Below are 24,335 nucleotides of genomic sequence, written 5' to 3' on the forward strand. Positions count from 1 at the left end.
TTGCATAACAGCAGCCATCCTGGTAATCCACGTTTTAAACCCAGGACTACCTGTCCACCTTGTTAGATTAGTCTAAGCTGACAGCCCCCCAACTCTGGCAAGGTTAGGAAGTATTTTCCTTGGAGAAAAGGAGTCATGAATGCTGCCTGTCCTATGTTTCCAGGCTATTATGAGGTTCATGGTTCAGGGATAACCAGAACACTCTTACAGAGGTATATGTTGGGACCAGATCCACATTTGATTATCTCTAATTTCTATAATTAATAAATCATTTTACCTTTCTGTTGTGGAAGGAACATGACAAGAAGGGAGGCCAGTCCCCCTATTAACAAAAATGCAGCAAGTGTCCGTTTACGGCCAAACCTAATAATCAGAAGGAAGTGGGGAAAAAAGGCAACATGAGGAGAAATTAACAAATGTATTTGATTTATATCCTGTCTTTTTTGTAAAAGGACCTCTGGATGGTGTACATGTTTATTTAACATCTATCCCATCTTTATTTATCCCATCTTTAGTTTGCACAACTTAAAGTGGTATATAGAGTACTGCCACCTCCTATTGCCCCAGAAGAACCCAGTGAGAATGACTGGCCCAAAGCCACTTGGCAAGCTTCTGTGGCTGAGTGATGGCCTTGCTCCTGTTCCAACATCTTAACTACTACGCAGTAGTAACTCTCATAAATATAGGCAGCTATAGCTGTAAGAAGGTCTAGTGGTATATATTCATGCAATATCTTTCTCTTGCTTTTCAAATGGCAGCTGTTCTCAAAACAAGCCCAAAACATGAATGAGATGCAGCTCAAAAATAGCTGAAAACAACTGAAGTCTCCCTGGATTTAAATTTTAATATTCTTCATAAAAACCAAAGTTCAGAATAATACTGATAAACTAATAAAATTGTTGATAAATTAGTACATTTTACTAACTTAGGTTTCAGTTAGCAACTCAGATATTCTTCTAAAATGAGGTAATATAATCAGAAAGATTCCACACCAACTTTACATCCATGTGACTGCAATCCTGCTGGTTCGTTTATATTTTACTATTTTTCAGCCACACGTTACACCATGCTAAGGCACTATTATATCATGGTGCCATGAGATGAGGACAGTTTGAGGACCTATTCCTCTTGGCATACCTGTGCTGATTTCTACCAATCACCACAGTGAATTGCAGAAACGTTCCAGATAATAATGCATTTGCAGTTCTCACAATGATGCTTCATTTTCTTGTTAAATAAAATGTATTTTACACACCTTTCTATTTTACCGTGTATAGAAATATCATTAAAATAGGATAGGAACTCTTTTATAGTCTTTTGCATTGATTAGGCTTTAAAACTGGAATATCAGTTCATTAATTTTCCCTGACCTTTTATTCCCATTGCCAAAAGTTACAAAGTACAATGAAATGATCAAGTGAGATTACTAGAAAATATGTGTCTAGAATTTTGCACTATTCAAGAGTTTTTTGATAAGCATGTGCGTATATTCATACACAAGCACATATAGGAAGTCCTTGACTTACAACCATTCATTTAGTGACTGTTCAAAATTACAGCAGTACTGAAAAAGTGACTTATGACACACTTACAAGCAATACAGCATCCCCATGGTCAAATGATCAAAATTTGGATACTTGGCAACTGGCTCATATTTATGACAGTTGCATCACCTTCTGACAAGCAAAGTCAATGGGGAAGCCATTTAACAACAAACTCATTTAATAAATATCTTACAGAAACGTTGGGCTCAACTACAGTCGTAAGTTGAGGACTACCTGTACTGAACTGGAAACTGCTCATTTCTTTTCAAAAAGGAAAGCCATGCCACTATTTGGTGACGGAATCTTCAGTTGGTACAATCTCAGGGGGTCTCCAAAAAGGGATAGAGGGGAAGTACAGTCAATGGAATGTACTTGGCCCATCTCATTATAAATAAAAATCTGTCTTTCAAGCTAAATGCATAAACTGAATGTATAGAGATGCTTACATATGATCCCATGGAGTCACGTTCTTGATCTATCCTAAAATGCCTGCATAATCTGACATATATGTAACATCTATTCAAAACTCACCATTTCTGGCTTATCATATAGACACAGAGTGGATATGCAGGAATCTCTATTAGACCAGAAAGAGCCAAATTAACATAGATACTGCCACCCAAATCACCCACGTTGAGAGTAAGACCATAATAAACCAAGCTGCATACAAACCTAGAGGTGACAAAAAGACATTTTAATCACAACACACTTCAGCATCTTCTGTATAAAATAACTATAAACTTGAAAGAAAAGAAGTGTGTTATGCCTGGTACAAGCCAAAGGACTATTTATACTAGACATATTGTAATATAGTAAGTAATGGCTTACATGCCATCAGATTTAGCAATTCTAGTAGTTTCTAGTTAACATATAACCACTAATATAAAGCAGCAAGTATAATGTTGACCATTTTCTACAATTTCCAGAACCAACAACTGGAGCCACAGTGGTGCAGTGGGTAGAATGCAGTATTGCAGGCTGATTCTGCCCACTGCCAGGAGTTTGACTCTGTCCAGTTCAAGGTTGCCTCACCCTTCCATCCTTCTGAGGTTGGTAAAATAAGGACCCAGATCGTTGGGGGCAATATGCTGACATTGTAAACTGCCCAGAGAGTGGGACAGTATATAAGTCTAAATGCTATTGCTATAATCAAGGGTGCCAATTTAATCTTGAAGGGAACCATGTTCCATCATATGGAACTACTACTAACTACTACTACTACTACTACTACAAACATTGCTTGTAAACTCCAGTCCTATTTAGCTCAGCTGCTACCACAGGGGACCATTAAAAGATATTGGTAGCACTGCAATATATGTTTAGGGGGTACCTGTCAAGCACTCGGAAATCAGGAGATTCAGGAATTCAAATGAACATAAAGATTTATTGAAAGCTTAAGCTCTCTACAAGAAACTGAGTTACTAATGGTCAAGGGAAATTCGCGGGCATTAAGAATAGAAAGGAATTCATAAGTCCCTATGGGCACGCAGGGACTTATGACTGATGACGTGTTTAACACCACCCTCTGGCTCAGACTGGTCATCTCCTACAGTACCATCTCTATGAAGAGGAGCAGTCCTTAAGTAACTTAGCGTCAAATCATATACTGAAATATAGCTTTAAAAACTACTACTTCTCCAATTTTACACAAATGTAATTAGTGCATGAAGTAACATAATAGGGTTATTATGTTCTGGAATGCTAATTCAAGGCATAGTCTTTGGGGAAGTGATGCAATTATAATGCTCACAGGTCATGATCCTTGGGTGATACCTCATAAACAGTAGACTGAGGAAAGTTAACAGTCCTGCAAAATATGCAGAACCTATATACAGTTGCAAGAAAAAGTATGTGAACCCTTTGGGATTACGTGGAGTTTTGCATGAATTGGCCATAAAATGCGCTCTAAACGTCATGTAAATCCCAATAGAAAAACACAGTCTGCTTAAAACAATACTACACAAACATTAGCTGTTGTCATGTTTTAATTGAACATAAGATGGAAACATTCACAGTGCAGGGTGGAAAAAGTATGTGAACCCCTAGCCTAATGACTTCTCCAAGAGCTAATTGGAGCCAGAAGTGAGCCAACCTTGACGCCAATCAGTGTGATGATATTGGATGTGTTGCTGACAGCTGTCCTGTCCTTTAAAAACACACACCTGTTTTGGGTTTATTGGTCTCAAGAAGCACTGTCTGATGTGAACCATGCCTCGCAGAAAAGAGCTCTCAGAAGACCTACGATCAAGAATTGTTGACTTGCATGAAGCTGGAAAGGGTTACAAAAGTATCTCCAAAAGCCTTGATGTTCATGTGTCCACGGTAAGACAGACTGTCTACAAATGGAGAAAGTTTAGCACTGTTGCTACTCTCCCTAGGCATGGTCGTCCTGTAAAAATGACTGCAAGAGCACAGCGCATAATGCTTAATGAGGTAAAGAAGAATCCTAGAGTGTCAGCTAAAGACCTACAGAAATCTCTTGCACATGCTAACATTTTTGTTGACACATCTACAATAAGGAAAACATTAAACAAGAATGGAGGACATGGGAGGACACCACGGAGGAAGCCATTGCTGTCTAAAAAAAATATTGCAGCACGTTTGAAGTTTGCAAAAGAGCACCTGGATGTTCCACAGCACTACTGGCAAAATATACTGTGGACAGATGAAACCAAAATTGAGTTGTTTGGGAAAAACACACAACACTATGTGTGGAGAAAAAAAGGCACAGCACACCAACATCAAAACCTCATCCCCACTGTAAAACATGGCGGAGGGAGCATCATGGCTTGGGGCTGCTTTGCTGCCTCAGGCCTGGACGGATTGCTGTCATTGATGGGAAAATGAATTCCAGAGTTTATCAGAACATTTTGCAGGAAAACGTACGACCATCTGTCCGCCAACTGAAGCTCCGCAGAGGATGGGTGATGCAACAGGACAATGACCCAAAGCATACAATTCAACAAAACAATGGCTTCAACAGAACAGAATACGCCTTCTGGAGTGGCCCAGTCAGAGTCCTGACCTCAACCCGATTGAAATGCTGTGGCATGACCTTAAGAGAGCGATTCACACCAGACATCCCAAGAATATTGCTACACTGAAACAGTTTTGTGAAGAGGAGTGGTCCAAAATTACTCCAGATCGTTGTGCAGGTCTGATCTGCAACTACAGGAAACATTTGGTTGAGGTTATTGCTGCCAAAGGAGGGCCAACCAGTTATTAAGTCCAAAGGTTCACATACTGTTTTCACCTTGCACTGTGAATGTTTCCATCTTATGTTCAATTAAAACATGACAACAGCTAATGTTTGTGTAGTATTATTTTAAGCAGACTGTGTTTTTCTATTGTTGTGACTTACATGACATTTAGAGCGCATTTTATGGCCAATTCATGCAAAACTCCACGTAATCCCAAAGGGTTCACATACTTTTTCTTGCAACTGTATAACAAAAATTTTTTGGCATTTTTTAAATCTTCTTTGGAAAAAGGTACTCTCTGGGTAGGTACCAGAATCAGTACCTTACCTCACTTGGCATGATTTTGAGAAGAAAATTATTTCCCTTACATTATCACTTCCTTACATCATCTGATATTTTTAATGCTTGAGAGAGCTGGACAGCATTTTTTCTATGGAGAAGTTTGTTCCAATAAAACATATATTTTGTTTCACTGAAAACAGAATAGCTTCTCAATTTTCTTTATACAGTAATGTGACTTCTTTTATCAATTGCTTAAGGCACTTGTTTTTAACTAGGCTCCTGGTTTCTTTTGATGTATTTTCGGATGATTGCTTCAAATTATAGCATATATTTAGCTTTTTTATATTTTAGTTTTTGTTTCAGTTTCTAACTCTTCAACTTTTAAATAAAAATCACATGCAAATTATCTCAGGAATCTTGAGCTCACAGCCCTCAAAACACATTCTATTTCCAAAATCACAAGCCCCAAAATATGTGCTATGAATACTAAAGTTTCAGATTTTAAGAGTGAATTATATTCAGACGTGCACTTGGCAGATAATACAGTAAAGACAAAATAAGTAATTTTGGTTTCATTTATAGATCATCTAGTCATTAAATTTATCAGGTAAAGTTTGATAAGAGTGTTTTAACAAATGAATTATGGGATTGTTAAATAGATGCACAATGTAATAATCAGGAGAGGCAAGGGGCATAGCTGCCCGACCCTGGAGCTTTCTGCAGCATGGCATAGTGTGTGTTCTCTATGTTCTCTAACTTCATCCTTAAGTAATCCAGCTGCATCTTGAGATAGCCATTTTCAGAGCAGCCACAATTCCATGAGTCTGGAGTTCTGGAAATCTTCGAGATCACCCACTACGGGTGATCCAGGATGGAGAGGAGGGTGTGGGGCCAGGTGTGGTGGGAAGCAAGCGCAAGATCTGACTTGTGCCTAACTTTTGAACAATACTAATAAGAATTGTCAAGAGTTCGACATGACTAAATGGATACCATCTTCATCATCATCATCATCATCATCATCAAGTATAGGTAGATAAATGTCACTTTATTCTGTTTTCTTTTAATATACTTCTAGGTTGGAGTTTTGGCTTTATGTCTTAGTTTTAGACAAATAATATTCCGGGGGGGTTTCGGTCCTTGACAGTTAGTGGTAACAATAGCAACGATTATATTCTCTACTATTCTTTTGGGTTATGTTTTGGGTTTGGTCCTCCTATTTTGCTTTTAGCAGTTTGGAACTGTTTTGTTCTATACTGATCTTTGAACAAAATAAGGTTTGGCTAACTAACTATAATATCATGGATAGGTACTAATGCTAGTATCATGGTTAGGTACTAATGCTAGCATTATGGTTACCTGTTAGCAATAGCAAGGTAAAATGGCAGAAAGTAACTGTTTCACAGTATTTTATATAACTTTTCAGAATTTCAGTGTGTGTGTGTGTGTAGCATAACAAATCATCCTATTTGTCACTTTCAATTCATCAGAGCCTTCTCTGTCAATATATGAAATGGCTCCATGTTGTGGCACTTAGAACTACATCTTATGCACACTCAAATCAATTTGACTTTATATACCTACCATATCTTGAACATATATTGGGTCTCGGGGTAGATTTAAGCTTAGGAATAGAAATGTAAAGGTTTTAGGAGGCAAATCCTCATCTCCATCTCCACTCAAAGCATAACATGACCCCGAAATCATACTGATGAAATTCAGTAACAAAAATGATCAAATTTAGTAGTAATTTCCAGCTGATTGGAAGGGGAGGAGGTATTGTAATTAAGAATTGAAAAGGACTGATATGTTTGAAAAGTTTACCAATCTTATATGTAACAAGAAATAGCAAATAAAGATGAATTACAATTTAATTAGCATTCTTACACTTCAATGTTTTCCATAGCAATATGGCTAAAAAAATGTTCACAATAAATCATCATCTTTAGTATTGTCTACATTATATTCCAAATCCACTCAGTTTTGCCACAACCCTTTTCTTAAGTAAATGATTTCAAACTAAGAACTTCAGAGACAATAAAAAACCCAATAAATTACAACAGCCCCCACAGCATTACATGACTATTTTATGACATATTTCAATAACAGAAAGCAGTACTTCCAAGATAATTTTCAAAAAGTAGCATATATACCAGATGAATAGCATGACCAGAGTACGTCCCAAAAGAATCTTATATCGGAACAGATCCATAATACTATAAGACTGCTTACAGATCCATGCAGTTGGAAGTTTAAGTGAAAAAGTGCACTTGGGCTTGTAGTTTCTCTTTGCAATGAGGTAGAGAGAATCTTCAGCATCATGGAGTCGACCTTGTGAATATAACCAACGAGGTGATTCAGGAATGAATCTAGAAGAAAATAACCATTCATTGAGAGCATTAGGGATATTTTACTACTGAAAACTTCATGCTGGTGCACATATTATGTATGTCATGGTTCCGATAGATGAAACCATTTAAAAGAACTTCAAGGCAAAGATTTCTTCCTTTAAGAACATTTTATTTAGGAAACAAAGTATTGGCACTTACATAGGTAAACCCAAGACTGAAATCCCCTCCCTCAGGCTACAAAGTAACAGGTTGCACTTCCCACCCCAAATTGCTGTCATAAATCACATTCACCAATTATTTCAAAACAGGGCTCTCCTCCCAGCTTTTCAGCCTGCCAAAACTCTTATCAGGATTGATCTTGATTCTCACACAGAAGTATTGTTATGGCTAACTCTTAACACCCTCCCCCTTCATCTAACATCTCTAAACTAAATTGTGGCAACAAGACAAAATGGAAAAATGGCTTTAGTTCAGTTTGTTGCAAAGTTGACAATGCACATATATTAAGCTAAAAATAAGCATGATCTTATGAATAAATGAGAACAAATTTGCAAATATGTAGCACTTGAACTCCAACATGCAAAAGTTTTGACATTTTAACATATAACATGCAGAACCAAATTTGGAAAATTTCAGGCAGTATGAAAGCAAGAAGACAGAAACATTGAATATTGTCACAGCTTGCTCTAATATAATCAAAACCATGGATGTAGCACAATTAATCTTTAGGGGATTATTCAGATCTGCCTGATGGGAGATCAGTTTTATTAGTAGCTCTAATAATAGTATTTGTAAATTTTAGTTTGATTTTATGAATATTTTGTTCACTGTAAGCCATCTATAATTGTGAGAAAGGGCGGCATACAAATGTTGATGCTCAGTTCAAAAAACATATTTCAACAATATAGAAATGGTCATTCATAAATTTAACTATTCTTAATCAGAACTGTCCCTTTTTCTTTATTTCATTCCCGTATCTAAGCAATTTGAAGTTCAGTCAGATTAAAGATTAAACAACAAGTATATGGAATACAATTTTCTTTTTTTGAAATATTCTCCCAATAAAGTTTCCATTCTGATACCAGGGGCTTTTATAAATTTAAACTTGGAATAAGAAGAAATTAATTTCTTTCTTCTGAATGCAAATTGCTTAAGTAAACTACTAGTTTTAATTCAAATGTTTATATTTTATCCTTTCATTATTTTAAGCATGAAAGAAGGATGTGGGCTGATGCTTTCAAACAAGCATAAGTTTTTCTTTGGACTGAGCTTTGAAAAACAAACAAACAGAACAAATACTTTAAGGTTTTCAGAGTAATTTAGCACAGTGAGAAAAAGCTAAACTCAGCCTTTGGTGACTTCATTGACGCATCCATGAAATTTTCTTGGCAGCAATATACAAGCAGTTCACTACAGCCTTTTTCTGGGAAGTTACCGTATTTTCCTTCAACTTCCAAAGCTGTCTTAGATTCAGATATTTCCAGTCTCCCATCCAAGTACTAAACAGGCTTGAACCTGTTTAGAATCTTTGGGGGGACGCAACACACAGAGACTAACACACACGCCTTCCTTCAGTTATTGAAAGAAGTGTTTGAGATGTATTTGTGTGCACGCACATGCTTCCAAAGAAAGCCTTTCTCCTCCCTTTCTTTAAAGTCATCCCTCCACTTAGATTTTGGGAGAATTTTTATCTTTCTTTTGAAATTCCAGGCAACTGCAGATAGATAAGACCTGGACCCAGGCAGTGGAGTGGGGGACAGGCAAAGGCTGGGACAAGCACTGCCACAGTAGGAAAGCCACTTGCTGGGAGATGAGGTTGCTGTTTAATTGTGGTTGCTCAGAAAATGGCACCTGCTTCTGGGATAATGCCAAGTGGCCCAGGGATACTAGGGGGTGGGTAGCATGATCAGTAGCAGAGATGAGTTGGAAGCAGGCATAAGGCCTGTGGGGGATAGAGGGGAGAGGGGAGAGGAGGCACTGCAGAAACCCTGTGGTGGGTCATAAGGGCAAATGACTGTGCGGGTGCTTCAGCTTCCACAACTTTGAAATGGGTTATGTAGCTTGTGGGGAGTCTGTTGTAACTTTGAATGGTAGTTAAGTGACCTCCATTCTCCATTGTATCTCAAGGCTTCAGAGTCCTACTACAGGTTATCTACAGCTGATATCTTATGAAATCTGGAGACAGAAACTAACTTGCATGAACCAGACTTGATATAACCCCCACCCCAAAAAAAGAGTAGGTTCAACACAAGAAGCTGTGGAGATAGGCTCACCCTAGTCAGTGTCAAAAGTAGCAGTGTTGCAAATGGTACAGATAATCACCTCTTGACTCTTGCTTCTAGATTCAAGACAGTACACTTTAGGTATAACAATGGAAACTACTTAAAAGGAGAATTATTAAGTCAAAGAAATTTAGAAGATAAATACCAAGAGAAAAGCCAACATTTTTTTTTATTCAGTGACAAATGCTATCCATATTTTAGCAAAATAATGTAGGTATATAACTTACAGACAAAGGAGAAAGACTAGAGATCCCTCCAGGTTAACCACCACTGCTAATAATCTCCAGGAGCGAATGAGATATCCTAACAAAGCATATTGTGCAATTCCCACAGCAAAGAACAGGCAACCGAGTGATCCTATTATAATGCAGATAGGGAAAAAGTGTTATTGACGATTTTGTAGAGACTTCTAAAGTGATGATTTAATACACAAGCAGAACAAATATACAGAGATAAAGAACATTCAAAACTCTGAAAAGTGGTGGATGCCATTCAGAAAGGCTGTTATAGGCATATTCCAACATTCAAAATGCTTGTCATAGACCAGGGGTCGGCAACCGGAAAAAGGAAAAGAGCCACTCAGAACTGGTTCCATCACACAAACAAAAAAGTGGGAGCCGCAAAAAGTGCGTGTGCGTGCGTCCACACATGCGCATGTGCAAAAAACATTTTGCGCATGCGCAAAAAACATGGGAGGCACCTGCGCGGCGACGGGACTCCCCTTTGGAGAGGTGCGCGTGCACGTCCGCCCGAACGGAGTTCTCGGCACTAGTGGCTTTTGTAAAGCAGGAATTGCTTCCAGCGGAGTCTTTTCCCTCTATTTTTTTTTACAATAAGTTTCTCCTCCCTCTCCCCTCCCTCAAAAATAGAGGGACCTGGTCCGAAACGCTAATTAGAAACATCATTTGAGCAATAAACTTAAACACTTTCGAGCAAATAATGCCTGCGGAAAAGAGAGGGAGCGAGCCAGGAAGCTGGTCCTCGCCTACAGCGGCCAGGCCCCGGAGGCTTTTAAAAGCCCGGGGCCTCGCTGGGAACGGAATTTTTAAGGGAGGGCTGTGAGAGGGAAAATGGAGGATTTTCACCTGGAGGTTGCGGGGGATCTGGCAGCTTTCCAAACGCGGCACCATTGTCCGTTTGGGCAGAGGTGCGTGTGCAGCTCTCCAAACCTTTGGAGAGGTGCGCGCGCACCTCCGCCCGAACAGCGGCTTGGAGACCTGCTGGTGCCGGTTTAGAAAGCTGCTGCAGGCCGCGGCAGCTTTCTAAACCGGCACCAGCAGGTCTCCAAACCGCACCTCCGCCCGAACACCAGCAGGTCTCCAAACGGGTGTTCGGGCAGAGGTGCGAACCCCTATCTGATTCTTCCAAATACATTGCCGTAAACATTTATTATGAACTGAGCTCATATGGGATCCTTCAAAAAAGCAGAGCTCAGGCTCCTAGAATTAAAATACTAGGAGACAGGAGGAAGAAAGAAAATGCAAGACAATTAAGAAAAGAACTGGCACAGATAGCTTAAAGCCAAGATTAAAGATTAAGATCAAAAAGAGAATAAAGACAGGTGTGAAAAATGCAATAAGAACAGCAGTGGATACAAGTTAAGACAGAAGCAGAAACAAGTCCAAGAGATGGGAAGCAATGTGCACATTCAGAAAAATAAAAACAGAAAGGTCCACAATCACAGAACTTTACTACATTTAGTTGCCATTCCCAAATATCACTTTGGCAAATCTGCTATAGAGATGGGTGGAATCGTATTTATTACATGCAAATGTTACATGTGGTTCTTGTTTAATAACTACAGGTTCAGCAATTGTTCAAATTTATGACAGCACTAAATAAGAGATAGCCCTCAAAGTTTTGGCAAACACAGCACGCCACAATTATGTGATTGCAATTTGCGATCTTCCCTACTGGCTTACCACAAGCAAAGCCAATAGGGAAGCTGGGGTCACATGAAATCCTTGGTTAATGACCCACATGCACCTCAATTAATGACCACAACCAGAGCTGCCAAAATGGCTGTTACTAAATGGCACAATTAGGTGGACAATATACATCTCAGAAGGCATTACCACCTTGACATAGTGAAGGAGTGCTCTAATGAAAATAATGGTGACAGAAATATAAGCTTGTAGAAGGATCACCCTCATTGGCAAGAGGATAAAGTATTGGGCAATAAGAAAAATACAGCAAGACTCTAGACACAGAGTGTTTAGCAGGAAAGGAAATGGAAAGAGCTCTCAATCAAGAAATTCAAGAAATAGAGTAAAATATGGAAAATGAAATACATTTTTAAGATCATAAAAATCAACGAAAAAACTTACAACTAAAGTATGAATATAAGATCACACATCTATAACAAAGGCAAATAGAAAGACTATATTGAAATCTTTTACATGCAGGATTAAAGAATAACAGGACCATCTGAAGAGAAAATATATTCAGAAACAAACTCCACTAGATAGTAAGGGGATAAATCAGCTGTCAAAAAGGGAAGTGCCAGGTATGAATTAAATGCCCATTGAACTGTTTAAAACTGCAAGAAAGAAGGCAATTAAAGTGCTAACTGCTCAAGTTCAACAAATATGGAGCCCAACTAATCTGTTCTGAAAAGATACTATTCTGAAGGCAATGATTAGCAAGCATAAACTCACTTTTGAGTATGTCATGTAAACAGATGGTGTACTAGAAAAGATTATGTTTGGTAAATTTGAATTAGAAGATAGGGACAATGGTGGTTCAGGTAGATAGATAGGATCAAAAATATCACTGATGAATGAGCTGCAGATTATCACTCAAAATAGGATGATATGAAGCATTATCTGTATTGTTATCAGGAACTGAGTTTGACTCGAAGGCACCCGACTAAACTACATGCATGTTATATTTGCAGGGATTTTTTTAAAAAATCACAAACTATTTGTGGACCGAGAGAAGCCAAAGCTAATTATGTCTCACTCAGGTCATTCCTGGGCCCAGCAATACATACCAAACAATTTCATTCAGTTTCCAAATTCCTTTTCTGGGGAAGGTTGCCAAGAAAGTGGTATATTTGCAGCTCTAATGTTTCTGGAGAAAGGGTATTGGGAATCACTGCAGTCAGATATCACATCAAGATAAGAACTAAGATGGCATGGGACACCTTCACAGATAACTGCTGGAAGACCCTGAATGGGGCAGTGTAACCATTCTGGTCATCTTGATAGCTCAGTGGCTTTCAATAGCATTGACCATGGTAGTCAGATCAATTCAGGGCGTTGGGAGCACGGGATCATGGTTCTCCAGTGGTTCTCTTTTTTTGGAGGTGGATTCCAGTCAGTGTAGGAGGAGGACAAAGTTCCAGTCATAGGCCTCTGCTTTGGAGAGTATCACAGGCTCAAACTTTGTCCCAGCTCTTATTTGACATTTATATGAAGGTTCTGGCTGAGGATATTCATCAACACAGAATCAAAATCATGATTAAACATCATGAAATTAACATTATACATGCACAGACAAACTACTTGCTAATTTCTTAATATGTGAAGTAGCTTTTAAGTACTACTGAATTATCTTGAATATTTGCTACAAGAGTAAATCTGAAAGATCTAACCATTAAATCTGTACCTGCCAATGCCCAAAAAGCAGTTCCCAAACACTCATTCAACAGGACAAAAGCAACCAGTGACATTCCACCATTCATTATTCCCACCAAGAAACGAGAGACTGCAAAAAACTCATATGTAGGAGAAAATCCATTAGCAACAGCAAATAGAATGTCAAGGCCAAAACCTAGAAGAGAAAGAAAAAAAATCCTTTAGAATTATTTGATAATGTTTAATGCTGGCTTTATTGGGTTCCCCCCCCAAAATCAAGCACAGTTATAAAACAAAATTCTTTGGTATTTCATTAAAATGTACTGAGTTACTCAAAAATAGTAGGCACTATGTACTAATCTCAGTTCTGAATGAAAGCATAGTTTCAGATTAACTTTTAAGAAAATTCACAAGACACATTTTGTGGAAAAAGACCACATTTGATTAAAAATGTTTGATGTTTGGATGCCCTTTAAGTACCTTTTGACTGAACTATGAAGCCAAATATAATTATACAATCAATATTTATCGCCTGTCTTACAGAGGTAATCCTTGATTTACCACAATTGGGATCGTAATATCTGTTGCTAATGCAGTTGTAAAATGTGAAATCACATGACCACACCACATAGCAACAGCAATCCCAGCACTCTTTGTTGCTGTTAAACAAATTCTACTAGTTATTAGGCGAGGACCTAGCCCAATCAAAGCCATCTAGGGCTAGGTTACTCCCAGACAAAAACCTTGGTTTTTCTAAGGTAAGAGACTGATTCCCCTTCAACACTCTCCAACTGTCTGTTCCCCCCATCTCTGTCCTTTTGGATGCTCTGCACCCTGCTTTGCAGGATAACAACAGCTGCAGAACCAAGCTGGTGGATTTGAGATGGCTTACAGTGTGGGGCTTGAGGCAGCATTTCTCAGTGGCAGTGGTGGCAATGGGATTGTAATAGAGGTTTGGGGGCAGTGGCAGCTAGACACGACTGATAAAGGACCCAACCTCAGCCCCAACCCTACCACTGATGCCAAGGAGTGCCACTGTGCAAGGTGGCCAAAATGGTATAGATGTGAAGATAAGCAGGTGGGGAAAGTTGTAGCACTTCTGCGGTTATAAGTGTGGACAGGCTGCCAAGTGGCTGAATGTTGATCATCTGAACAATGGTGTGCTGCAAAGTCATAGTTTCAGGGACCAGTCATAAATCTTTGTTCAGAGTCACCATACTTTTGAATGGGCATAAACCAAGGATTACCTATAGTGATTTCCATTTCTACGCATTGGAAATCACCTCATTTGATCTGATCTGGGTACTCTTGAGTAACGATATTTATAGAATCATAGGGCTGGAAGGGATGTTGGAGGTCTTCAACTTCAACCCATTGCAGGAAATCTTATATCATCCTAAACAAATGGCTGTTCAATCTTTTCTTGAGGACTTCCAGGGATGGTACAACCACTCTGGGAGACAAGATGTTCCACTGGTTAATTGTTCTCACTGTGAGGATGTTTTCCCTTAGTCCCAGACTGGATCTTTAACAAGCTTCCATCCATTGCTTCTTGTTCTGCCCTCAGGTACTTTGGAGAAGTTGACCCCCACTTCTCTGTGACACCCCTCATGTACAGGAAAATAGCTGTCATGTCACCCCTAATTCTTCTCTTCACTAGACTGGACATACCTAATTGTCTTAACCATTCCTTGTACAATTTATCCTGCAGATCCCCTATTATCATAGTTGCTCTTCTCTGCATTCTTTTTAGGGTCTCAGCATCTTTTTTATAGTATGGTGACCAGAACTGGACATAGTATTCCATGTGTGGCTATACTAGAAATACTATCATGTCTCGTGGTCTTCATGCTATTCCTCTGTTGATGCAGCCTGGGACTGCATTTGCTTTTTGGTAGCCATAGAACACTGCTGGTTCATACTAAAGTATGGTCCATTAGGATACCTCATTTCTAGGTGTAGGTATTATTAGGTACATTACTCAGTAGGACATTCCCATGTGGCTTTCTAGTTCTGAGGCAGCAACTGTTTTTCTGTGATGGCTCAAGAAATTAGTTATCATCCATTGGAGGGAATAGTCAACCAAAGGAACTCTCAATTGCTACACATTGCTTCTTCCACAAACACACATATCAGAGAAAAGTCCCTTCCCTTCCATCTGCAGGAAGGTACCTTAAGGACTGGAATAAAGAATAGTAAATCCCTCAACAAGGGGATCTCCTTTGAAAATAGTAGATTACATTTGGCTACCTGAGGATTTACTCAGCTTTCTTGGTCATATTTTCCAAATATTAAACAGAGAAGACTAACATTTTCTGCTAAACTCTAACACAACTTACCTATGAGAAAGACTTTTTTCCTCCCAAAATGATCTGATAGTTGTCCAAAAGTAATTACTCCAACAAACACACCACCAAAGAAACATGAACTGGCAACACTGATCTTATATGAAGTATTGCCAATTAAAAACCACTATGGACAGAAAAGAGAATTTTAGTCAGAATCTAATGGAACTTATCAGAAGTACTATATCTTTCAACAAGAGGAAAACTAAACCATATTCAAAACTAATCTTCCATCTTTCCTTTTTCAGATATTCTATTTGGCAGATGGGTATCTAAAAACAATAGAAAAGAGCAGGTTGACATTCCTGATGCAAACTGAAAAGGATCTGAATTGTTTATCACAGGGGTCTTCAAACTTGGCCCTTTTATGACTTGTGGACTTCAATTCCCAGCAAAGATGGCTGAGGAATTCTGGGACTTGAAGTCCACAAGTCATAAAAGGGCCAAGTTTGAAGACCCCTGGTTTATCACATCGTTTCATTCAATATCCTCACTTGCATTCTTATGCTCAATCACAGAGCCGTTAAGACAGCAAATATCCTTTTAAACACTGACCTTCAACTCTAGAGTCAGATTCAAATAAAGCTCCAGGGCTGGGAAAAATCCTAAAGGTCCTTTTTAAGGTTTCAGGAAGAATGCTTAATACATGTTTAGAATTGTATTGGCTATCAGATCCCCTGGAAAATAAACTAACCACTGCCATTACTACAATTGTTGAAATTGCAGGCAGGGCTATCTAGAATATGGCTACACAATACCTAACACAAATTGATTTCCAAAGAGATCTGAGTAGAGTTGGACACTGATAAGAACAGTAATGCCAACCATTCCACTCAAACTGTCTCTCTCCCTCCCCCTTTTGCTAAGGTCAGGTTGTCAGATCATGAAGCTTGGATAGGAGAGAGGCAGCCATGACAAGTAATCACTGAAATAACTTAACTCTTTCATTCTTTCCAGAAAGAGACTGACAAAAAAGCCTTTTAGATTGGGGATTAACTTTCCTAGATTTTAGGGCAGTCTTTTCAATTTTCTAGAATTGACTATAAATAACCAGATAATCCAGGAAACCATCAAGTTAAATGGACAAACTCTCCATAAAAGAGAATAGGAGCTGATGTTTTTCAGTGAACAATGTTTACAGCTGCATTTATTTATGCTTTCCTATACTTTCTATTCATCAAGGCCTTTTTAAGCTAAATTCATTCATCAAAAACTACTCAATTGCTATTGAACTACTTTTATGTACTTCTGCAAAATAACAATTCAACCTTGCTGATCAAAGCTGTTCAGTAGAAATCTTGGAGTACTCAGATTCTTATATCGATGAGGAGGGAATACTATTTCTGCTCTGATACCAAGAGACTGACATCCAACTTAATGGCTGACTTTTAGAGTGAATCTAGGACAACTCACTGCGACCAGCTCACCACCAGATTGCTGCCACGTCACCGCAGGACAACTCCACACAGCTAACTTGCCATGGAGACAACTTGCTGTGGGTGGCTGGAGGGAGAGCTGGGTGGGTGAGTGAGCAAGAGAGCGCAGACTGGTGGTTGGGGGCATCCCACTTTCACATCTCCTCCTGCTGCTGCTGCACTGAGCTCCAGGCCAGAGGCTGAGGACGGCAGTGGTGGGCAGAGCAGGCTGTGGGGAGGCGGTAGCCGGGGGCATCCCATTTTCACACTAGCAGCAGACATAGGATATATTGGAGGTTCTACATTTGCAAGAGAACGTTCCTGACAGCTGTTATTTGGCTTGAACAATAATTAGTGAAACAGATGTTATAACTATAACAGAAGCAATATATATTTATTGGAAATGCATTACAGGGATAGGCAAAATCTAGTACCTAGCAACATCCTATCACAAGGAGTGTCTAAGAGCATTTTGTGTTGGGCGGGTACAAAGGCAGAAGGAAATTATTTGAAATTAGCATCATCTAGATAGGCAGAACAGGCAGAGTTGTAAACAAAGAGGAGGCACAGAATAAATTTTTAAAAATGTTTATCTTGCTGCTCCACTGTGGTCAAATCATCAGTGCTAAGTCAATGTCTTTGGAGTCACACCTCCAACGAGAGTTGGCAAGTGATCAAGCAGAAAGAACGAATTGGAATCTGGCACTGGAGATCAAGGGGGAGGCATTTTTTTCATATCTCTTTTCTTAATTTTCTTTCTTTCCTATTTTCTTTTGACTCAGACTATTACTCACCCAGAGAGGCAACTTCTGGGAGCTCATACCTATAGAATGCAAACAGAAAAGATCTGCATGGAAGCGTGCTTACAGAAGACAGCAAGGAAGGGTCCAAGTAACATGAATTAGGAAAACATCATGACCTTCAAAATGTGTATGACATTGGTCTTCCTGCCTGAGAAACATGCAAACAGCATTTGGTGCAAATGGATGTTTATTTTTTATTGGAGGAGAAAATGTAGGGATTTGAGAAAACAATTGCATCAAGGAAGGCAAGAGGTTCCTGAACATCACAACTGAAACTTTCCAGAAGGGACAGTGAAGATAATAGGAAAAGTTATTTTTGGCTGAGACAATATATGGCTAAGGATTTTCCTCTCCTCACTGATGATGATTACTGGAAAATAAAGGCTTTTTCAGATGGTCCTTTCTTTCATCCTTCACTAAGTTTCTGTCTATTAACAGCTCAGTTACTACTCTGGGACATTTTAGTTTCCTCTGAAACAAGGTTCATATTATTGTTTTTTTTTTATTTTGTCCAAAAGCTTAACACTGCTGCTTATGAATTCCAGGTTCTAATACTAAAGCTATAATATTCAGCCTTTCCACAGAAATTATTATGCTTCATACCTCAGAAGCTATTGAAGTAAAATTGCTGTTAAAATGTACATATTTATGAAAGTCACTCCAATTGGCTGTTAGAAGCCACTTTCTAAAGTTGTTTTCTTCAATAGTTGTGTCATTACTATGGCTATGATTAGCTAGTATTCCTTCAAGATCCCAGTGATAAGGTGGTACTGCTCCTACTAGTGCAATGAGGACCGCTTCACTGGCTACATAGAGCTGAAACAAGAAAAAACAGCATCAAAATCAGTGCCAGATAAACAGACAACATTCAAAGTATTCAGATATTGGAGACCCAGTTTGGTCTAGTGGTTAATGCACCCCGCTTGAAAGGGGAAGACTATGAAATCCAGCTGGGTGACTTTGGGCCAATCACTCTCTCTCAGCCCAACCCCACCTCACAGGGTTGTTGTTGTGGGAAATAGGAGGAGTATGGTGTGCTGGATATGTTCACTACCTTTAGTTATCTGTAAACATAATAAAGGCAGGATACAAGCAGCATGATGACCTAGTGGTAAAGATGCTCATCTCCCACTTGGAAGGTTGAGTTCAAGTCTAGGTAGCAGCAGATGTTTCTTGCTTAGGATGCAAAGAAAAAATATCTGCTACAAACTTCACATGGTGTCAGAAAGGGCATCCAGCAAGTAAACGCTCAGCTCCATCCAGTTATCCTGACTCTCCCCGAAATTAAGAGATTGCAGGTTTGTAAAAAGTGATTTTTAATAAAGGCAGGATACTAGCTAACTAACTTAATAAATAAATAAATTCCACATAACAAATTGCTTAAAAGCCAAAACGGTAACCTTTTTTTTACCTTTCGGATTATACTAGATTTCAAATACTAGCAAATTGAATTCTTTGGATACTTCAGTTACAACTTGTCCACACTAAGATATGACTGAGTCTTTGCCTGTCCATAAAATTGTTATAAAATCTGACCAAAGAAGGAAGCCTCTCTTTAATCATAGCTTCTCAGCTTGAGTGAAATAGAAAAATCTGATTTCAAACTTCTCATCTACTTTGAACTGTAAAAAATATACAGTGAATTATAGATGCAATGTATAGTTGAAAGACACTATGTTAACAAACAAATGATTCATATATTTTAAACCATTTACATCTCAAACTTCAACTGATTTGCACACAAAATATGAATATGAATATTCTCACATGTACTTTGCCATTGACAGATGCAGTCCAAACAGATGTTTCTGACTATTACATCTATACCTCATACTCAGACCAAACAATCCTCCTAGGACATCTTCCCTAACAAATTAGGTCTGATAAATTAAAAAAAATAGTAACATATATACTTCTGGAATCCCATGCCATTTGCTTGGGCTAAGAGGCCAAACCAAACCCAAACTAAAATCATAGCTAGAACCATCTTATTGAAAATCCTTGGCTCCCATCCTCAGCTCTGAACTGAAAATGCAAAAGGTAGTGGACTTTGTAATGAGCCTGGCAGTTGCCAACAAATTTGCCTGCTTCAAAATAGAAAAGCTGATCACCTGAGATATGCTGGACATAAAAACTACATTTCGCCCCAATTTGTAAACTCGTGTAGCCTGAAGTATTCTCGCAGTTTATAGATAACAGGGCTAGCTAGGCATCTCACTTAAAATAGACAGCACACCTTTTAACCACCATCTTGCTCTCTTAATCGCTCCTTAGAACTCCCTGCATACGTTCAGCCGACACAAGAGGGCGGGAACCTTACACCAACCAGGATATCACAAAACCCTCCTTCCCGGCCTAAATCGCGCTGCGCTGAGAACCGCGACCTGCCCAGGACTAAAGCAGCTCTTCCCTGGGTCATGCGAGCACCCCGCTCCTCGCGACAAGAGATGCTCCCCACAGGAGTCTCTCTCACCTGGAGCAGCGCGGCCAGCAAGACGCAAAGCCACACCTGGAAGGGGCCCATCTGGCCCACCAGAGAGAAGGCCTCTTCCACTTCCATGGCGAGACGCGCGAGGTGGCGGCCTTCCTCCTCCTCTCGGGTCGCGCATCCCCCTTCCCCAGAATTCTCTTTTCCGGAGCCAAGCGAAGCAGCGTTGATAGAATCCGCATCCGAGAAGCAGAGAGCACACATGCGCAGCAAGGAATTCCGACTTCCGCTCTAGGAAAACCATTCAGCTGGGTAAGAGATTTCCGGGTTATGTCAGACGTCGCCTTGTCCTGCCGGGTAAGGTGTTCATTTGCGAAGGTGCAGCTGCATTTGGGCGTTAGAGGTCGCTCGTCTCCGCTCCTTCTGTTAGACACCAAAGTTCAGATTCTTCTTAAAACTGCACCTTCTTTGTGTGAGAAATAAGGTTCAGGATGCGAAGTGCTTTGAAAACTAAGCAAATAAAGCCGACCTAGAGGCCCGTGAAACCGTGGAACACGGCTAATCAGGCAGGGCACTGAGGCCCGGAGAAAGAATTCAGATTCCTCTCCTGACAGTTGTCGTACAAGTTTCTTCCACCCAATTAAAGTGATTGCATAAATGCAGCCATACTTCATTATGTGGGAGTAGGATTCAAACTAGCCCATTGTTAGATTCGTACTATTTGGAGACAAGAGTTCAGGCATTTAATTCCAATTTACAGATTTAGTTCTTGTTAAGGTGATTGACCCCGTCATGGATTACTGCCTTGTCGTGGCGAAGGGGTTTGCGTAATTCAATGAAGCTATGAGCTATGTCGTGCAGGGCCACCCAAGACAGACAGGTCATAGCAGAGAGTTCTGACAAAACGTGATCCACTGGAGAAGGAAATGGCAACCCACTCCAGTATCTTTGCCATGAAAACCCTATGGACAGTACCAAAAGGCAAAAAGATATGACGCTGGAAGATGAGCCCCTCAGGTCAGAAGGCGTCCAATATGCTACTGGGGAAGAGCAGAGGGCTAGTGCTAGTAGCGCCAAAAAGAATGAAGCGACTGGGCCAAAGCCAAAAGGACACTCAGTGTGGATGTATCTGGTGGTGAAAGGAAAGTCCGATGCTGTAAAGATATATTCTCCATAGGAATCTGGAATGTAAGATCCATGAATCAAGGCAAGCTGGATGTGGTCAAACAAGAGATGACAAGATTGAACATCAACGTCTTAGGAATCAGCGAACTAAAATGGACAGGAATGGGTGAATTTAATTCAGATGACCATTAGGTATACTACTGCGGGCAAGAATCCTTCAGAAGAAATGGAGTAGCTTTCATAGTCAATAAAAGAGTAGATACAATTGTATCTGGGATACAATCCCCAAAATGACAGAATGATTTCAGTTTGAATCCAAGGCAAACCAATATCACAGTAGTCCAAGTCTATGCCCCAACCACCAGTGCTGAAGAGGATGAAATTGACCGATTTTATGAAGCCCTACAGCTCCTTATAGAATTAACACCAAAAAATGATGTCCTTATCATCATGGGGGATTGGAATGCTAAAGTAGGAAGCCAAAAGATAAGCGGAATAACAGGCAAGTTTGGCCTTGGAGTACAAAATGAAGCGGGACACAGACTGACAGAATTTTGTCAAGAGAATACGATGGTCATAGCAAACACTCTTTTTCAACAACCCAAGAGATGGCTCTACACATGGACATCACCAGACAGTCAACACAGAAATCAGATTGACTATGTGCTCTGCAGCCAAAGATGGAGAAGCTCTATACAGTCAGTAAAAACAAGACCAGGAGCTGACTGTGGCTCAGACCATGAGCTTCTCATTGCAAAGTTTAGGCTTAAACTGAAGAAAGTAGGGAAAAGCACTAGGCCACTCAGGTATGAATTAAATCATATCCCTGTTGAATATACAGTAGAGGTGACAAATAGATTTAAGGAATTAGATCTGATATACAGAGTGCCTGAAGAACTATGGACAGAGGTTCACAACATTGTACAAGAGGTAGCAACTAAAACCATCCCAAAGAAAAAGAAATGCAAGAAAGCAAAATGGCTGTCTGAGGAAGCTTTGCAAATAGCTGAGGAAAGGAGGGAAGCGAAAGGCAAGGGAGAAAAAGAAAGATACACCCAATTGAATGCAGAATTCCAGAGAATAGCTAGAAGAGATAAGAATGCCTTCTTAAATGAACAGTGCAAAGAAATAGAAGAAAACAATTGGAGAGATGAAGGGAACGTTTCATGCAAAAATGGGTATGATAAAGGACCAAAATAGCAGGGACCTAACAGAGGTAGAAGAGATTAAGAAGAGGTGGCAAAATTACACAGAAGAACTATACAAGAATGAGCTTAATGTCCCTGAAAACCACAGTGAGGTGGTCACTTACCCTGATCCAGACATCCTTGAATGTGAAGTGAAGTGGGCCGTAGAAAAGCTGAGCAACAACAAAGCTAGTGGAGGTGACAGTATTCCAGCTGAGCTATTCAAAATCTTAAAAGACACAGTAAAAGTGCTACACTCAATTTGCCAGCAAATTTGGAAAACTCAACAGTGGCCACAGGATTGGAAAAGATCAGTTTACATTCCAATTCCAAAGAAAGGCAGTGCCAAAGAATGTTCAAACTATTGCACCATTGCAGTCATTTCACATGCTAGTAAAGTTATGCTTAAAATCCTACAAGCTAGATTCCAGCAGTATGTGGATGGAGAACTACCAGAAGTACAGGCAGGATTTTGAAGAGGCTGAGGAACTAGAGATCAAATTGCCAACATACGCTGGATCATGGAGAAAGCTAGGGAGTTCCAGAAAAACATCTGCTTCATTGACTATGCCAAAGCCTTTGATTGTGTGGATCACAAAAAACTGTGGCAAGTTCTTAAAGAGATGGGAGTACCAGACCATCTTATTTGTCTCTTGAGAAACCTATATGCGGGCCAAGAAGCAACAGTGAGAACTGGACACGGAACCACTAATTGGTTCAAAATTGGGAAAGGAGTCCGGTAAGGCTGTATACTGTCGCCCTGCCTATTTAACTTATATGCAGAGTACATCATGAGAAAGGCAGGGCTAGATGAATCAAAAGTTGGAATTAAGATTGCCAGGAGAAATATTAACAACCTAAGATATGCAGATGATACCACTCTAATGGCAGAAAGTGAAGAGGAACTAAAGAGCCTCTTGTTGCGGGTGAAGAAGGAGAGTGCAAAAGTTGGGTTGAAACTCAACATTAAGAAAACCAAGATCATGGCATCCGGCCCTCTCAATTCCTGGCAAATAGATGGGGAAGAAATGGAGGTAGTGACAGATTTTATTTTCCTGGGCTCCAAGATCGCTGCAGATGGGGAGTGTAGCCAAGAAATTAAAAGATGCTTGCTCCTGGGAAGGAAAGCCATGGCAAATCTAGATAGCACACTAAAAAGCAGAGACATCAACCTGTCAACAAAAGTGTGTATAGTCAAGGCTATGGTCTTCCCAATAGCAATGTATGGCAGTGAAAGTTGGACCATAAGAAAGCCTGAGCGCCAAAGAATTGAGGCCTTTGAACTATGGTACTGGAAAAGACTCCTGCGAGTCCTTTGGATTGCCAGGCGATCAAACCAGTCAGTCCTAGAGGAGATCAACCCTGACTGCTCTTTAGAAGGCCAGATCCTGAAGTTGAAACTCAAATACTTTGGCCACCTAAAGAGAAGGAAGGACTCACTGGAGAAGAGCCTAATGCTGGAAAAGATTGAGGGCAATAGAAGAACGGGACAACAGAGAATGAGGTGGCTGGATGGAGTCACTGAAGCAGTAGGCGTGAGCTTAAATGGACTCCAGAAGATGGTAGAGGACAGGAAGGCCTGGAGGAACATCCATGGGATCGCGATGGGTCAGACACGACTTCGCAGCTAACAACAACAACAAAGATGATTGAATCAAATATCTGAATTCAGAAGGGAGATGAGCCCTCCTCATATTTACTAAGGCTCTCAGTATGGAGAAGTGTAGGCCAACATAATGAAGAGTCAGCACTGCTTTGTGCTGTGGAAGAGCCCCTCCACAGCACTTGTTTCTGCTTC

General features: G+C 39.9%; 1 protein-coding gene across 3 annotated transcripts in view; it reads right to left on the reverse strand.

Moving 5' to 3' along the window:
• SLC22A15 (solute carrier family 22 member 15) overlaps positions 1-20,526 on the reverse strand; it is a 38,302-nt gene extending 17,776 nt beyond the window's left edge. For 2 of the 3 annotated variants that reach the window (XR_014025313.1, XM_081319436.1), the window contains exons 1-8: positions 20,271-20,526; positions 18,401-18,613; positions 15,574-15,706; positions 13,266-13,430; positions 9,884-10,013; positions 7,177-7,392; positions 2,076-2,216; positions 278-363 (exon numbers count right to left, since the gene is read on the reverse strand). Coding sequence is in view for 2 of the 3 variants with exons in the window: in XM_081319436.1 (XP_081175562.1) it covers positions 278-363; positions 2,076-2,216; positions 7,177-7,392; positions 9,884-10,013; positions 13,266-13,430; positions 15,574-15,706; positions 18,401-18,613; positions 20,271-20,489 (1,303 nt within the window). In the remaining variant the exon portion in view is untranslated. The remainder of the gene's footprint in view (positions 1-277; positions 364-2,075; positions 2,217-7,176; positions 7,393-9,883; positions 10,014-13,265; positions 13,431-15,573; positions 15,707-18,400; positions 18,614-20,270) is intronic. The other variant, XM_081319437.1, reaches the window with a different exon arrangement.
• Between the last annotated feature and the right edge of the window lie 3,809 nt (positions 20,527-24,335).

The sequence above is a fragment of the Vipera berus genome (genome assembly GCF_964194415.1).
Source record: "Vipera berus genome assembly, chromosome: 2".
Classification (NCBI taxonomy): domain Eukaryota; kingdom Metazoa; phylum Chordata; class Lepidosauria; order Squamata; family Viperidae; genus Vipera; species Vipera berus.